General features: G+C 41.3%; 1 protein-coding gene across 1 annotated transcript in view; it reads left to right on the top strand.

Moving 5' to 3' along the window:
• KCNH5 (potassium voltage-gated channel subfamily H member 5) overlaps positions 1-17,934 on the top strand; it is a gene marked incomplete in the record, with an annotated part of 213,102 nt that overhangs the window by 38,512 nt on the left and 156,656 nt on the right. The window contains 2 exon segments of the mRNA XM_034770282.1: positions 5,719-5,834; positions 9,221-9,613. Of these exon segments, the coding sequence (XP_034626173.1) occupies positions 5,719-5,834; positions 9,221-9,613 (509 nt within the window).

Genomic DNA, 17,934 nt, shown 5'->3' with positions numbered 1-17,934 from the left:
ACCTCAGGGCAGAAACAGGGTAGACAGTGGTTTATTCTATATTTAGGTTCACCAAGTCAGTAACAAAGAACTTCTGTAGCACGACACTGGTTAATAAGTTGTCCCTTTTACCATTTCAGCCCTTGACGCCGATCCAGGTAACCAAATCTAATATAGTGAGAGGTTATTGAGCCAGTTCACCATATGTGAGGTTCTTACTAATTCCAAAGGATCAGACACTTAGCCCCTGGTCAATATGTATCTCTCATCTTACCCAAATATCATAGTCAGCCAATCCTTAATAAACTAACTAAAGATTTATTAATAAAAGGAAAGAAGAGAGTTATAAATGGTCAGTCGATCGTATACATGCAAATGATTGCAAAGTCCTTATATCAGGTTTGTAACAGTGATGGAATAGACTGATGGCTTGTAAAGTCTCTCTGGTAACTTCCAAAAGATTGGAAGGTCCTCAGTCCATAGTTCATGATGCTCCTTTTTAGTTGTAAGTCCACAGTCCAGAGAATTAGAGCAGGATAGAGGCAAAATGGAGTTGCCTCAGAGGTCTTTTTGCCATGTGCCTGGAAATTTACTGTCCCAAACAAAGCCCACAGCCCTGTGTATGGAAAGTTACTGGCCCAAGATGGAGTACAGGGTCACATGAGCATATCACATGCCCCTACATGTTTTATCACAGGGAGTGGCCATTGGTTCCTCGCTGGATGAGGTATCCACAGGAAGAGCTATTTGGTTGGGTGAGTTTCTTCGATGGCCCATTGTGGGAGGGGAGTGTCCTTAATGGGCCATCAACACATACATTTGCATCAGGGCTAGACAGCTATCTGGAGGCTGTCACCCAGGAACAAAACACATGTTGGAGATACAAATAATAGCCAATATTCATAACTTCAGATACAAAGATGATGCATGGATTTAATCAGGATAATCACACTTGATAGATTATAACTTTTCCATTGACACCTTACATGATACACTTTGTGCAAGATTTGTTGCAAATGTATAACAGTGGTAATATCAATGATATAAATACTCATCTTTAATCATACAGCATCACACAGTGCATGGACCAGAAACTAATTTAAGAAAAAAAACTTCTCTTATGGGCAGGTTATCCCCCAAATTGTCTTCTGGCTTTTTTTCATCTTCCTCTGAAGCACTCGGTATTGGCCACTGTTGGAGACAGGATCAACTTCAGGTCTGGTCTGGTATTTCCTATGTTCCTAGCAACTTGAATGGGATAACTCAACGTCAGGCTTTTCAGATGGAGCTGTGTGAGCAGGACGCAGACCTTTCTTTTTCCTATAGAACATTCTTTCTTTGTGTTACGTCTGAAATCTGTGCAGCTTCTGCACTCCTCCCACAGTGAGAATAACTGCTAGGACAGGAGGTCACTCACACACATGATAAAATAATAATTCTTTCTAAGTCTGTGCTATATTGAAGTAGGAAAGAGAAGGAATAAATTGGGTGACATTTGAAGGATCATTGACAGCACTAGCCAGTCATGCAAATAGTGTCTTGCATATTTAAACACACACAACTTTTAAATATAATTCTGCATTTAGCTAGTCTACAACAGTGTCAAGAAATACTGTTGTTTATCCTGTAATGATTATTTAAGATGCAAAAGAAGAACAAGACAGCCTGAATTCATTCTCGTCTTCCACTCAGACCCCAGTACCTTGCAGTTACTGTGACTTTATTGGGTTGCATATATGAGTTTGGCATTTATTCAATAACATCATAGCCAGATAGATTAGATTAGATGAAAACCATATGCAGGACCTCATTTTGATTTATTGTAGGGTCACTCTAGGCCATCTTATATACCGTTTTCCTTCCCGAGCAAACCCATGGCTCTGATAGAACTTTACAAGATGGAAGTCAGCACAGAATTTGAGAAATTAAATCAGGATTGGATTTTTTTAAAAGATCAGTTTTAGTGCAACCAGAAGCTATGGGCTTTGATGCAGGAAGCACTAGGTGAAATTCTATGGTCTGTGTCATGAAAGAGGTCAAGCTAGTAGATCACAATGGTCCCATCTAGCCTCCAAATCTATGAATCAAAATTTGGTTGATGTCTTTCATGTGTCATTGGATAAACTTGCCAAGATGAATTTATTTTAAAAGCTATATTTTTCCTCCCTTTTCTCCTAGAGCTAAAAGTGCACTATTATTGTGTTTGTCTTATACAAAAAAGGGGTTGAATGAGTATATGTCTTCCCCAGACGATTGCCCTAGGCATCACCTATTCGTGGTGAATACAGAGTACAGAACAGATGATTTTCTTATCCATGGCTTTGTTAGGAATTTCTGACCAGTTTTCTGATTGCAACAGGGGAGGTATTTTTCAATCCAAATTTCTCTTAAATGGAGACCACCAGCAATTCATCACGTATTGAAGGTGCTACGTGAAAGAGAGATGAAAAAAGGAGTTGTGGGGCATTCCCTATCATCTACAGTACCAAACAAAAAAATCCTCATCTAATCACTAGGCAGATTAATGATCTGAACTTCAGGGAACAAAGTAAATCTTGATTCAGTGACCATCTGCCGTTAGAAAGTTCTGTCTAGCTGACTAAGCTGAGATAAATCTGACAAATGAAGGAATCCTGGATGGAGTCCAGATATTTGGCAGTAGCAGTTTTGGCTTCACTGATGACCTTCCTGTTCCTGTAATCTCTGGGTTGTAGGAAATGCTTACAGACTAAAGACTTGGGGCTTGTCTACACTGCGACGTTGTTGACAAAACTTCTGTCTTTCATGGGTACTTAAAAAGGTCCCCCACCCCACCCCCAGCACGAAAGACAAAAGTTTTGCCAACGTAAATGGCACTGTGAACGCAGCTTTGTCGGCAGGAGCGCTCTCCTGCTGACAAAGCTACTGCCGCTCGCGGGGCTGGAAGTATTTTGTTGGCAAAAGTGCCAACAAGATACCGATAGAGAGCATTCACAGGTGCTGACTTTTTAGCGAAAAGGCTGTGTCGACACAGCCTTGTTGCTAAAAGCTGCGTAGTGTAGACAAGCCCTAAGTCTTGACCTCTGTGTAGTCCCACTGATACCAGTGGAAGTTCCATACAGGGGGAATGGACAATGTGTCTGTATAGCCATATATTCACAAATGTATGCAGGTGGGTGATCCCACCACTGAACAGAGTTGCTCTTTTTCTGTGGTTCTTGTGGTGTGACTGGAAAGTACTGAATGGAATCTGTGTGGTGTATCGTGGCCTCTAGCAATTATGTGAAACATCGGCATAGAGTTGTCATAATTCCACTAATGTGCCCAGCTGCTCTCTGAAATCCCTGGTTAAGAAAGATAAAGCTCTTCTGACATTTTTTATTTACTTCTTCCTTGTCCCTCTTTCCTGCTGATTCTGTAGGGCAATTAAAAACAAAAGAAAACAGAAGATTTTTGCACTAGAAATGATTAGTTCATACTCAAACAGTGAAATCTGTTTTGACATTGTTTCACAGAGCAGAGTACGTGTTCCTAATTGAATATCAACAACTACTGAAAAGAAAAAGAACATACCATGTTATTGGCAATTCACAATTAAGGCTTATAGTTGGATAACTAAACAATAAAAGTTCAGGGATGTTATGCATTTTTACGCTGCAGTTTCGACTTAGCGATATACAAGTAAAGCACCTTTGACTATCCCACATGCTTTTGGGTCACTAATCGGGAGTGGGGGGCTCTCCTAACATTCCAGATCCCTGAGTGGCTTCAAACAATTGCTATTTAAAAATACGAATCAACATAACATATAAATGTTTCCCTCTTCCTTTCCCAAATGTGGAATTTCCCCCTACACTACTCCTGCCCAATTCCCATGTTAGGCAAGATTAAATCTTTCACCTGCAACTGCTTTTCTGTACAGAGAAAGCATTTGACCCTTTAAAGTCTGGTATTTCACCTCTTGACCAGCTAGAAACTATGCAAGTGGGGAGATTTCTACTTTTACAACAGGATCCAACACTTCCTTCAAGTCCTGTAAGCTCCTGCGATAAAGGACTTTAAAGGTATGATGTTTTTTATTTATAGAAAAGCCCTTTAGGTTGTTTCTGTGGCCCTCTCTAAGACCGTTAGAGTTGGACTGATAGTAACTAAGAAAGAGGAAGGGATGTGTAGTTTAATAATGATAATTTTTTAAAACACACTACTAAAATATAGTATTATAGTTGGGGGCAAGTAATACTGCCTATTATTAAGGTTGCCAGACACTTCCCATTATAAGACCCTGTTTTCAGTTGTTGTATATATGTCATAGAATACTTAGTACTATATTATAGGCAGAATTGGTGGCACTGCCTATTATTATGGTTGCCTGACACTTCCCATTATAAGACTTTGTTTTCAGTTGCTTAGAACTTTGCCAACTTGCAACTGTTTGGGATGAAATTTTCCATGGAGAACATCTCCATCAGGTTAGAATTTGTGGGGAAATTTTAGCTAAATTAGTTCAGCTGTTGTTGCGATTGAGATTAGGGACAAATATGTTGTTTTGCCATGTTAAAAAAAAAATCTGTTGTCCCTTTTATTTGAGATGCTCTAGTGCTCATGTGTTTTGGAGCAGGGACTTGAAACTTAGCAAGGAAGTGACTGTCGCATCAAACATATGTACTTGTATACACAATACAAAAATGCATACATTAAAGCAAGGATTTTTTTAAAGAATAATTACATCTATTTGGTTGTAACTCCAGAGTGTTTCCTTCCCACCAGCATCCGAGGGAAAGATCTTCATTTTCATTATGGCCGATGCTTGGATGCTATCCTGCTTAAGGGCCGTGGATTTTCATTGCCTCTCTTTTACCCCTTTTCCTTCTCACCCGTTTACACATACCCGACCACTATAACATCCTGGCATTTGTTTGGTTGGGAAGGCATAGTGCCACAGCTCCCAAGTTGTGTTGCTATCCGTGATAAAGCAAAGACTGCGCCACGCTGAATTATGAAAGCAGTTTCACCAGTGGCAGCCTGCTGTGTGGCTCCCAAGGCACCTTTAAGATAGCTCTTTATCATTAGTTTAACAACAGAATTAATTTCTTAACTGTGTTTTACAATGTAGTCCTCAGTCTATTTTTAAGTGACTTCTTGAGACCTGTATGAATTTTCATCCAGCAGCATTGATATCTACATGCTTTTAATTTCAATTTGTGTTTTTTTTTTTTTGTTTCTATAGTTTTATTTTTGGTGTTGAATCTTTTTTTGGGGGTGGGAGGCGGGTAAAAGAAGGGAAAACTTTAGGTATGTAGGGCCTGAGCCAGTCTTCCTAAATCAATGGGAGTCTGTCCATTGGGTTCACTGGGCTTTGGATCAGCCCCTGGCAGCGTTCTCCAGATTACAGCAGCAGAACTCAAGATGGGCTTGATGCAAAGACTCCTGAAATCAAGGGGAGTCTTTCTGTTGACTCCAGTGGCCTTGGAATTTGGCTCCAACACCAGCATAGTCTGTCTCTCAAAAACGCAAAAGAAAGCAAATGCCAAAGTGTGCTAGTTTTAGTCATTTTTACTCTTGATTAGCAGAGGTATCTACAGCACAGGTTGGTATTTTTCTGTTTTGCAGGGGATGTAAGTCTGGAGTCTGATGCCATGGCGTGCAGTAAGTGAGATAGAAACCATTCAAATCTGAAACTAACATCAGTCCACATGAATGAGATTTGCACTTGCTGAATCGTAACTAAATCCAACTTGCACGTTTTCTTCTTCCTCACAGGTTGGACAAAGTTTGCTCGATTGACACGAGCTTTGACTAACAGCCGAAGTGTTCTGCAGCAGCTAACGCCAATGAACAAAGCTGAGGTGGTGCACAAACACTCAAGATTAGCTGAAGTAAGTGTGAGACAGACTCCCGACTTCCCTTGTTTAAAAGACAGGAAGTGATGCATAAAAGAATTGGCATCATTACTAACTGACATTTTAAAATAAAGATTAGTCTTCCCTGCTACTGATTTCAAAATACATCTTTTACTTATGTGAAAGAGCATATTAAATACATACAACCACCTTTTCTGGATGGGGCAATAGCATGACTAATTCCCTTGCAAAAATGCACAGACCTCTATTACCTGCATGGCCCTTTGTTCATGTTTGTGTAACTGTCATTTTGGTGCATTAATCAGGTAACTGTGCACCACAAGGTGCATAGTTATAATATAATATATGGAGATATACCTATCTCCTAGAATTGGAAGGGACCCTGAAAGGTCATCAAGTCCAGCCCCCTGTCTAGCAAGACCAAGTATGATTTTGCCCCCTCAAGGATCTCTAGGTGGCCCCCTCAAGGCTTGAACTCACAACCCTGGGTTTAGCAGGCTAATGCTCAAACCACTGAGCTATCCCTCCCCCCCTGCTATCTATATGCAGTTTTACACTCCCATATGACCAGACTGTGACACCCTTACTCCCAGTGAGTAGTAATTTGCTCCTCAATGAAATAAATTGGACTGCTTGAGGATTGAGGTAATCTCTCACAAGAGTCCTTGTCTGGCTGTATGGCGATTTGCATGCACAGAGAGTGCACATGTGTTTTTGTTCATGCATCTGCTGCACCCAGCTCTGAAAGTCTGTCCTGCTGTATTCTTATCACCTCTTGTTCTTTAAAAGCTGTAAATTAAATCCACTGTTAGCCTGCAAACATTCCTTTAACAGTGCAAATAATGCAACAGGTAAATGCTTTCAGGTTAACCAATAAAAAAAGATTTGCTGCTATCTTCTCTGAGCCCAGTGGTAAGTGGGAGCTGCCAAAATAGATGAGTTACTGAAAAGTGACAGTCCCAGTCTCTCTGTGCCAGAGGGCTTTTGTACTGAGTTCAGTGTTAAAGATTGATGGCAGCATAAAATGTATCCTGTTCTCTTCGTAGTTTTTGTGCACATTTATAATAACAGTTCTGCTTTAATGAAATCAAAGTTGAAATCTTCTACTGTTTTCCACTACTCTCACTGCTGTTTTTTTCCATGAACTATCCTCCACAGGCACTGAGCCAGCCGCGGTGATGTAATGGGTTGCTCCCATCTCTAGCTTCTCTGTCTCAATGACTTCTCAGTGCTCTGTGAACCTGGTTTGGGGCCACTAGTTCTGGGCAAGAAGTTTGCCACTCCAGATGAGCTACAGCTTACGCAGGGCAGAATATGCTGCCCACGTTTCAATATTATCAAGAGTTTGTCATTTGCAGACGAAAGCAATTCAGAGTACAGTTGAGCAGCATGAAGTGCAATGGTCCCTATCATTCATTGTCCTCCACAGTCAAAGCTTTTGCTGCCCACCTGCCATGTCAAGCGCAGCATGATGGTATTTAAAGCACAGAAAGAGACATGGTCTCTACCCTAATGAGGTTACAGTCTAATCTGAAATGAGACACAACAGTTGAGAGTAACAGAGAGTGGAGGGGACGAGGGAGGAGGATGAGGGTAATGCCCATTGGATCAGTTACATCGTTAGCTGTTGCACAGAACGTGTTTTTTTCTTTTAATTTGTAACGGTGGCTGGCCCCTTAAAGGCTAGAATAGAGACCTGGGGCCAGCCAGCCCTAGTTACTAAGGAGGCACGTGCAAGCAGAGATCAGCTGGCTCCCCTACAAAGTGCAGCAGGATACTACAGAGAGTGGGATGCTGAGGGGGGCCAGAGTGAAGTACAGAGGCTGTTGGGAGTGAGCAGGCTCCAGCAGAGGAACTGGGGTCTTGGGAGCGAGGCTACAGGCAGGCGAAGTGAGGGGGTGAAGAGTAAATGGAAGGACTTAAGGAGGGATTGGAGAACTTTATTTTGAATGGTTTGTTAAATTAGCAACACTGTCTACTGTCTGCTCTGAGTAAAAGCCTTGCTCGGTTGCCTCCATTGAGTTTTGCCATTGACTTCCATGCAGCCAGGATTTCACACCCTAATCTTAGCAACACCCCGTTCTTCTCCTGCAAAGAAGAATGAAAAACATTAATTAACTGGAAATTTGAGATTGCAACATTTTTATACTTTGATTCATGCACTTAAATATTGTTCTGTTTGTTTCAGACTCACTCCCTCCCTATTCAACAAGAATACATTCCAGATTTGAGCATTTTGACAAGTACGACAGTTCTGTTTGCCATGTAGCGGCCACTGTTAATATGGTACATTAGCTCCAGTAAGGGGTACTGCAAGTGATGTGGTAGTACAATCAGTTCCTGGAGACTGAATGCATTTATTCTATCCTAATACCCATTTGTAATCCAAAATCCTAAATCTGCTGTTGGTTCCATCATATATATAGATCTCTTTTGGCAGCTCAATAAGTTAGTAAATAGGGGTAATAACTGTTCCTACCCACTTAAATTTCTCATGTTGGATTGAGATAAGTGATAATTAGACTAGCTAGAATAAATTGTTTTGGCTCTTTTACAAGGTTTGCAGTTCTAGATTTTACAAAGGTGAATGTGCAGAAAATACAAACTTTTGAAACTGTATTTAACTTATAAATATGTCTTGGGTCCAGTACTATTCAGTATTTTCATTAGTGAGTTGGAAATGAGACTGTGTGCAAATGAAAAATAATATTAAGTCATCATTAGTGTTGACTTTTTAATGGCAACAACGTTTTGTGCAGTCTGGAGAGAAAGGTAAGGAAGCAAACATTACAACCCTATCCAGTCATACAATTGCAAGTAGTTAGACCAGATGTTATGAATATTGTATTTTACTTTAAAAGGAAGTCGGCCAATGAGGCTATAGTTCAGTAGATCGTTGAGCAGGATAATGTTTTGGCTTCTTTTTAGATTCAGAGAGAGTTCAGGTATGAATGCTAAGCTTTCCAGTACCTGTAGGTATGAATGGGATCTCATATTTTTAACTGCAGGGCATGAGCTGACACAGCTGTATCCAGATGGGCCTCATGCCAGTTAGTTGGCAGAGTACTTTACTTTGAACTTTTGAGCAGTAGTTGTTGGCCTTGTTTTCGCTCTGTCTGTCTGCAAATGATCTTTGTTTTTGTAAGATTACCCTTACGCTTTACACTTTTCCCATTCATTGAGTGATAGCTACCTCCACCCATTCCTACATGATTTATGCACTGATGAGCTCATGAGATTAACAAATTAAATAATTTAGAATCTACAGGTAGCCTTGGAACCTTCAGGGTATAACAAAAACATTCTTTCCTTAATTCTGTGTATTACACAATTTCAGAAAGTGCCCATTATAACGAATGTTAACTGAAAGCCATAACATATGTGTTTCTTTCCTTTTATAGGTTCTCCAGCTCGGGTCTGATATTCTTCCTCAGTATAAACAAGAAGCTCCAAAGACTCCACCGCACATTATTTTACACTATTGTGCTTTTAAGACCACCTGGGACTGGGTCATCTTAATTCTAACCTTCTATACAGCAATTATGGTTCCCTACAATGTCTCCTTCAAAACGAAACAGAACAACATAGCCTGGCTGGTGTTGGACAGTGTGGTGGATGTTATTTTTCTGGTTGACATTGTTTTAAACTTTCATACAACCTTTGTTGGCCCTGGGGGAGAGGTTATATCTGATCCCAAACTCATAAGGATGAACTACCTGAAAACTTGGTTTGTGATAGACCTTCTGTCCTGTTTACCTTATGACATCATCAATGCCTTTGAGAATGTGGACGAGGTAAGCAATTGCAATCTGTATGAAATTGACTGCACTGGGTTATTTCTAATTTTAAATTTGGTTAGGGCCTCGTTTATACTCACTAGAATTGAAACTCTGCAAACATTGGAGGATCAAATTTGGTGGCTGGGTTTTTCCACTAAGCAACGTTCTGTATGGGAAGGGAAGGTGTCTTGCTAAGCAATATAAGAGAATATCGGTGGTGTGCGTGATTTATAAAGTTACGGGGCAGGATTTTAAAAATTGTTCACTGTTGACCTCACTCTTCTTCCACTGCAGTCAATGGTAAAGCTCCCAGTGACTTCAGTGAGAGCAGAGAAAAGGCCACCTCTGAATGTTTTTGAAAATCCTGACCATAATTGCTATTTATACCCTGCTGTTTTTCTTTTCCTCCTTGCAACTTATTTTTCAATTTCTGTTTGAGAGATGAACACCACTATTGTCTGTATGGTCTTAATTTTAAAAGGCTTAATGAGAGCCATATCTTGAATTTTTGGAGACTACTTGAGAAAAAAGTGCAAATCTTAAAAGGCCACTGAATTAAAGCTTCTTAACTTTTAGCCCTAATAACGTTTAAAAATAATCAAGCTTGCAGGCTAAGGTAATGGAGAAACAAGCAATAACTACAACTAATAATGCATACATGAATCACTGTAGACAAAATTCAATATTAAAATGCAGCCATAATGGTATCAGAACTCATTTTAGTTTCCCTTTGGGGCCTCGTATCCTTCGGACGCTAAACAGATGAAAAAGTCAGTGTTCATTTTTTATTATTTGAACTGTTATTTGTTTGAATAATACAAGTGATTTTTTTTAATCCTTAAAGAATTCTTATCACTGCAATTATATAGCCTCACTTTAAAAAAAATCCACACCCCTATTTCTTAATGCAGGTTTTTTGGTACAGATTTTGCAAAGCTCTTTTTAAATGCCACCCCTGCCTTTCTGCTTAGTATAATCTTTTGACATTGTTCCATTTTATTTATAGCAAGTGTAACAGAAGTAATAATCCTTGCAGTTTAAATGCAAGCTCATATGAGAGCTGTCTATCTGGAATCAAGTTATACAGACAATCCATGTAAGAAGCTGATCCTAACAAGGTTGTTAATGTACCATAGCTTATTAACATAGGAAGAAATATTTGTTCCATGTTAACAAGAGCCTGACTTTACAAAAATATCATGGGTCTTCAGGTTTGTGTGTTTGAATGGGGAAAACGAGCAGGACATGCATTACGGCATATAAACTATATGCAGTTTTGCAGTTTGCTAACTTCTTTCTCTAATGTGTCGTGGAAAGTAACTCACCTCGGATATTTGTAAAAGGACATTGAGTATACAAGAAATTACTGGCTTAGTGTATGTATTTCATCATGTAGCTCTGGAACCTTTCAAAGAAGGACGGCTATTAGGAATCTAGTTATTAGTGCCTGAAAAACAGACTCTAGGGGGCTTAGAAGTCACCTGTATAATAAGGCACTGAGCTCTTCTTCCTGGCTCAATTTTTCTTTTTCTCTGCCTGCAAGTGAAGTCTTTTCTGATGGGGATGGCGGGTGTCTTTATTTATTACAGTTTAAATTTAAATCTTTTTTGCAGTTTTTTGTTTTCTGGAAGGTTGTATTCGTTTGGGCTTTATCTTCATTTGGCTTTGATTTTTCTGAACTGACTGCTTTCCTGTGAGAGAACTTCTGGGCTTGGTACCAGCAATTCTCCAAAATAATATTGATGTGATAAGGAAATTGAGATACTCAGGTTGGAAGTGCTGTGAGAAATATTCTCACATGCTATAGGTCTGATGAGAAGGTGGCTCAATTTTCTCCTTGAGCTAGGACAGATGTTTCTACCTTTTTCTTCTGGAAAGTGCCTTGGCTTCAATTTGTTCATTGTGGCACTGAAGAAAAAAGGAGGGAACGGGTAAGGAACTTGGCTTCAAGCTGCATATTGAAGCAGTGCTCAAGGCATACCCATCAGAAATTGTTGCTGTGGAATCAGCACCTATTGACCTAGCACTTATGAAAAATTTTCTGCTCCATTTTGGGCACATGCCTTGGCAGTGAAGGATGGCCCAAAGGCAGGGTTAATCCCAAGTGGCTGCACAGAGTCCTATACAAGCTCTTCAACTTGCAGCCTGGTCCAACATTCCCCTCCAGTCCAAGGAGGAAATTCTTGGCTTTCTTTGCCTTCTGGAAATTTTGGGCTCTGCTCTTACTTTGGACCCCTGCAGATCATAAGTCCAACCCCCTTTTTTCCCCACAGGGCTCATCAGATGCACTGGCCATATCCGGTGGGGATGAAGGCAGGTGGTGGAGTGGTGGGGAAGGAGGAGATATCCCATGTTGTAGCTTTTCCTCTATCGGGCCCTACAGTGCACCCTCAGTGAGCGTTGAAGGGAAAGGCAGGAGGTTTAGAAGTATGGATCTCTGGTGCCAGTAGCCCTGCATGCACAGTGCACACGCATCTGAATTTGGTCCAGAGAGAACAAAATGTAAACTACTCGCTCCCCAAGTCGACTTTAAGATACACACTCTCCATTCTATGCCATAAACTAATGATTATCTATCTATCTATTGTGTGTGTGTGTATATATATATATATATATATATATGATCAGGAGGTTCCGGTAGGTTCTTATACAGTAATTAATTTATTGCAATATAAGCATATGGATCTCAGTATTTCTTTTACTGGCCACAGTGTGAATAATTAACTATTTCATAATTCAGTTACTGTAGATAGGAAAGAAATAGGAAGCATGTGCCAAGAAACCTGAAATGAGGGAACGTATGGAAAGAGAACGCTGGGGTAGCATGTTCAAAAGCAGGGAATGTTGGCCAGACTGGGCATTTTACCACTGATTTCACTGGGAACAGAGTTAGGCCGCTGCTGAAAGCTTTTTGAGAATTCAGCCATAGGTGTATATGACTGCAAATCAACATAATTTTATTGCTCAGTGGAAGTAGAGTCACAGCAGCAAAATGTGGAGGAAAAGGATTATGACACTAAGATCTAGGAGAGAATTAGGATGATTTGATGCAGATGAAGAGGTGTAGCTTTACGCAGTAAGAGTTATAGAGGCATCTTATAACTAGCTTAAGAGGATTTGGATGATGTGACAGGTAGGGAGAAAGGTAGGATAATGAGAGAGAGAGAGGGAGAACCACACAGTGAAAGCAATCTAAATTGACATGATAGATGGAGAATTATGTGTTTAAGTGGTATTAGGGAGATAGGAAAACATGGTAAAATATGTTGGAGAAAAGAGAAATACTTGAAGAGAGAAATTGAATAATTCTTTTGCAGATTACTTTGTCTCCAAGGTGGGCGACATGATCCAAAAGGAGCAGCCAGAGGCGGCCAATGATGACTTCAGTCCTTTCAAGGCCGCTTCTCAATGATACATCCCTATAACTGATAAAGTCAAACCAGCTTATATCTAGTAGTCACCGCTGGCAATGCGTATGAAATGCCTCCAACCTCCTGATACGTTGTTTAAGCAATGTCCATCTTTCAGATCCGTATTTAAGGATTGGAAATGGGCAGGTTTGATAAATCCTTACTTTTGCCTATAGTTTCTCCTTCTTTGGGCTCCAGACTCTGTGCAGGTCCTTTTTGGGTGAAAGTGCTAAACCAATGCTCCTTAGCATGTCTGGCTGGCTGCGCCTGTTTGATGACAGTTTACTGCTTAAATAGATGAAGTCATCCACTATTTCCATGGTTTGTCCAGAAGCACAGATGTCTTGTATCACAAATTTGTGCCAACACTCTGGATTTTTATTTTTTCCCCCAAAAACACTTAGCCCAAGGGACTTTGGTTATATTAGGGAGCTACACAGCACTTAGGGCCTGTCTTCACTACAGCTATTGTCTGAATTTGCAATTAGGTATAACAATTCCCTGGGTTGCATTGTCTGTAGAATTGAACCAGGGACTTCTAAAAACCTGAACATTTGTTTCCACCAAGGCTATTGGCTTGGAGGCACAACTATTATGCATGGGCCAGGTACTAGAGAGGGACAAAGACCCATGGTCCGTCAGCATGAATTACCCAGGCTATCATCACCCCTTTAGTAAATCTGGATTCCCTAAATGGCATAGGATTGAGGAGTCTTGGGTACTGGTGCTTAGATACTAGGGTGATAAGTGCAGTATAAGAACTCATGTAGAATAGAATCATCCAAAAATTAGTTCTTTGGAAGGTGGAAGACGCTCCTTCAAATTGTTTTCCCACCAGCTTAAATAGGGCTGGATCCTTCACGCACAGATTTCATAGTTTTACTAAATGATTGGTGCTCTTAATATTGCTGTGAATTTTGGTTTAAATTAAGGAGGCTTCTGGTTAGTAATGAAGCAAAAAGTGGAAGTTTTAGCCTATCTCTGCCAGAGAAATGGCCCGGGAATAACACGTCTGGTACTGTAAAGAGTGAAGTAGGAAGTATTGATATGGAGGTGGATTTGTGTGGTGGTAGAACTGGATAGCAGCCTGGGTTTTCAAATGGTTCATTTTAGGCACGTTCCTTTGCACCTAATATTAATCTTCAAGAACCCACAGCTGGAAGTTAAAGCGAGACATATTCAAATTGGAAATACAGTAGAACCTCAGAGTTATGAACTGACCAGTCAACCACACACCTCATTTGGAACTGGAAGTACTTAATCAGGCAACAGCAGAGATTTAAAAAAAAGGCAAATACAGTACAGTACTGTGTTAAACATAAACTACCAAAAAAATAAAGGGAAAGCAGCGTTTTTTCTGCATAGTAGTTTCAAAGCTGTATTAAGTCAATGTTCAGTTGTAAACTTTTGAAAGAACCACCTTAACATTTTGTTCAGAGTTACGAACATTTCAGAGTAACGAACAACCTCCATTCCTGAGGTGTTCGTAACTCTGAGGTTCTACTGTAAGGCACACATTTTTAACAGGTAGGGTGATTGGTCATTGGAACAAACTACCAAGGGATCTGGTGGATTCTCCATCTTTTAAATTCTTCACATGAAAACTGGATGCTTTTCTAGATGATATGCTTTAGTCATGATGAAATTCTTTGGCCAATTCTATGCAGGTCAGACTAGATGAAATACACAAATCTGTACATATCACACTGAGAGAAATTTTAATAGCATAATATCATTTTTATTACCAATTTTGATCTGTTCTAGTAGTTGCAGAAACTTCCATGCATTCATTTTACTAGACAAAATAGCAATTGTTATCAATTGAAAGCTGATTCAATTAGTTCAGCAGTAATACCATTTACAATAACTTACCAAAAGTGTTACCTTTCCTAAAGTACTTAAATGAAGGGTTTATGAGACCTGATTTCAATGTGCTAGCAAGATGAATTGACGTACTTAATAAGAAAGTAGCACTGGTACTAAATGATACAGTCTGATGTTACCTACTTTTGTTTTCTCCAAGTGGCTGACAGAAACCCCACCCAGAATTGAATCACTAGTGAAGCTAAGTGTTAAACCATGCTGAAAACTCTGAGTAACACAATGATAGAAGTGATCAGACCGAGCCTTGGCAATTTCTCATTTCCATGCAGTCCGAAAGTCATTAAATATGAAGAATACCACGTTCCCCCTGTGCTATGCAGAAAAGTATACAATGCAATAAATACAATGGCTTGCTTAGCGTGGCCAAGAATAAATGTAGTCTTGCTTAAGCATACCATACAGCTATAATGGATCAAACTCATTCCTAATGCAAGTCCATTGAAGTTTTCTGAATTACACCAGGAATGAATTTGTTCCAATGTATTTGTCTGTAGTGTCAGATTCTATTCAAGTTTTCTAGCCAATGATTTAAACTATAGGATATTGAATTTTAATTACGCTTTTCATCTGGCTTTTTCTTTTTTTAATGTACTTCATACATTACTGGGAAACAGATGTGGGACAGAAGTCATTTTAATTCATATCTTTAGTAAGACATACACTAACTAACACAGAGTCTAATTGGGCTAATTCCATGTGGAATACTTTCAAGGGAAGCATTGAGTCCTGCCTGCTTCTCTCTCTGGCAAAAGGAGGGGAGGGTTTAGGAAGAAAACAAGGCAAGTGAAGGAATCTTTTCAGATGCAGACCTAAATAACACTGACTGCAGTGGGACAAATCTGTAATATTCAAATTACTTCATGCAAAAGGAAGTGGAGGGAATAGAACACTTTACAATATTTGGAGCATAAAGTTCTCATATGTGTAACCCTTCTGCCCATCTAAGTTGGCAGCAACAAGGTTTGTATCTAGGGGTCTGTTTCAATAACGCAATGCAAAACCGTCTCGAGCCCCCATGCAGTGACCTGGGACAATTATATACCACCCTCTGGGCGCCTCTAAGAGGCAATACTTCCCCTCTCGCAAGCACGGAGTCTGAGTGTAGCAGAAAATGTTTAATAGCATGAGGTAAACGACATCAGCATTAAATTGGAAAAACACCACAAACAGGATTCATAACACAAACCATGAGCAAAAGACTCATCCCAGCAAATTGGGCCGTGTCCTTTCCCTTTGGTTCTTGAATCCAGCAACCCAAAAATCACCCAGAGTCCCCAAAGTCCAACGCCCCCAAAGTCTTTGGGGTCCAGCAACCTCCCAAAAGTCCAACAACCCCCAAAGTCTCTGTCCCTGGTCAGTGCAGCCCCAGAGTAAAAGGGGGGCATGCAGGGTGTTAAGGGGCACCTTACGTGATCCGAGGCCAACCGGCTATCTCTCCGTGGGGTTCCACCACAGCCTTCACCATGAGCCAGTCCATTTCCTGCCGTCCCACGAATTGCTCTGCTCTACGAGCTGCTCCACTCCGTTCACCGACCTGTGAGCCGCTCCAGCCATCCCCGCAAACAGCTCTGCTCACCGTTCCTTGGGCCACTCCAACCATCCCCACAAGGCTCTGCGCCGCTCCTCCAGCTGTTCCCACAAACTGCTCCACCAGCCGCTTAGCAATATTACTTCAGGCTCCCCCACTATTTAACACAGCACTCAGTGATCTCAGCTCTTAATAACTTTAGCTCTTTTGTGATTTCAGCTCATAGTAGGGGAGCCCCAGTGCTGGTGCACCATTGGCCCAAAGTGAATTCAGCTCAGCAGCCTGTAACTAGACTCCTAATAGAATCAAAGTTAGCTCCAACACTTAACAGTGGAGAGAGAAGGTAGTGCAATTGGTGTTTCAAGCCCTCAAAAGGGGCCTATACCATCAGGCATAAATACCCATCCCCATCCTCTCTCAATTCACTGGGTTGTGGAACCCATGTCCCTTGTCTAGCGAGTGCTACTTAGGTGATGGTGAGACACTCTGTCATAAAACAGTTTCATTGTCCTTGATTCACATAATCAGGGTAACAACATTTTATTCCTCCTGCCCCAATAACAGAGAAACTGGGGATCCCACCCCATCCAAAGTAACCACTATCAGTTGCTGTTGTCTCATGCCAGGCAGGTGGGTGTGCCTATGCAAACAAGATCAGCCCCTGGAGTTCTTTTCCACACTCGCCATAATTCACCACCAGATGTCAGGGTAGAGCTCATCCTGACTCTGCTTACATATGCAAAATGGAGTCCAAAGACGGCATAGAAAAAAACAATTGAATGGCTAAATAGAAAAATATCCCTTGTTTTCAAGGTAGATGTCATTGTAATTTGACATGATCCTTACTTTTGTTAAATACATGCTAAGGGCAGGAGCTGTGAAATTGGCAAGAGAGCCCCCGCTCCCCTGGAGAACTGAGTGGTTGGACTCTGTGCCCAGCTGGGGAAAGAAGATGGGGCAGTTTAAGACCCTGCTCCCAGCTGGGCAGGCGAGAAGCCCGAGTGGCCCCTTGCCACTGGGCAGCCTTGTCAATTTCACGGTGAGCCGTGAAATTGACAAGACTGCCCGGCCCCGGGGAGAGGGAGCCGAGAAGCTGGGTCAGCTGGACCCCAGTGGTGAGAAGCCTTGTGTGGCTTCTCCCGGCCTGGCTCCCGGCAGGGGGATGGGGAGGCAAGAAGCCCCGGGTCGGGGACAGCCTGCTGGGAGCCTCTGGGGCAGCCAGGCTCTTGGCAAGGAGCTGCCAGTGGAGCTAAGAGATCGAGCGTTCAGCTCCCCACACTGTCCCTCTTCGGTTGGTGGAAGCGGTCCTGGTGGAGACATGCACCACCGACCCAAGGAGTGTAGTGTGAACCTGCACTACCGCAGTAATTACTGCAGTGGCTGTAAGTCGACCTAAGGTTTGTAGCGTAGGCGTACCCTGAGAAACCCCTCTGAGTATTCCTTCACTGCTCGCTCCCTGATCTGGGGGTGAGGATGTGGTAGTTTGCTGCTAGCCTCATTCCACTTGCTGGCTA

Source organism: Trachemys scripta, chromosome 4, assembly GCF_013100865.1.
Source record: "Trachemys scripta elegans isolate TJP31775 chromosome 4, CAS_Tse_1.0, whole genome shotgun sequence".
In the NCBI taxonomy this organism is placed as follows: Eukaryota; Metazoa; Chordata; order Testudines; family Emydidae; genus Trachemys; species Trachemys scripta.
This window is presented reverse-complemented; position numbering and strand designations above follow the sequence as displayed.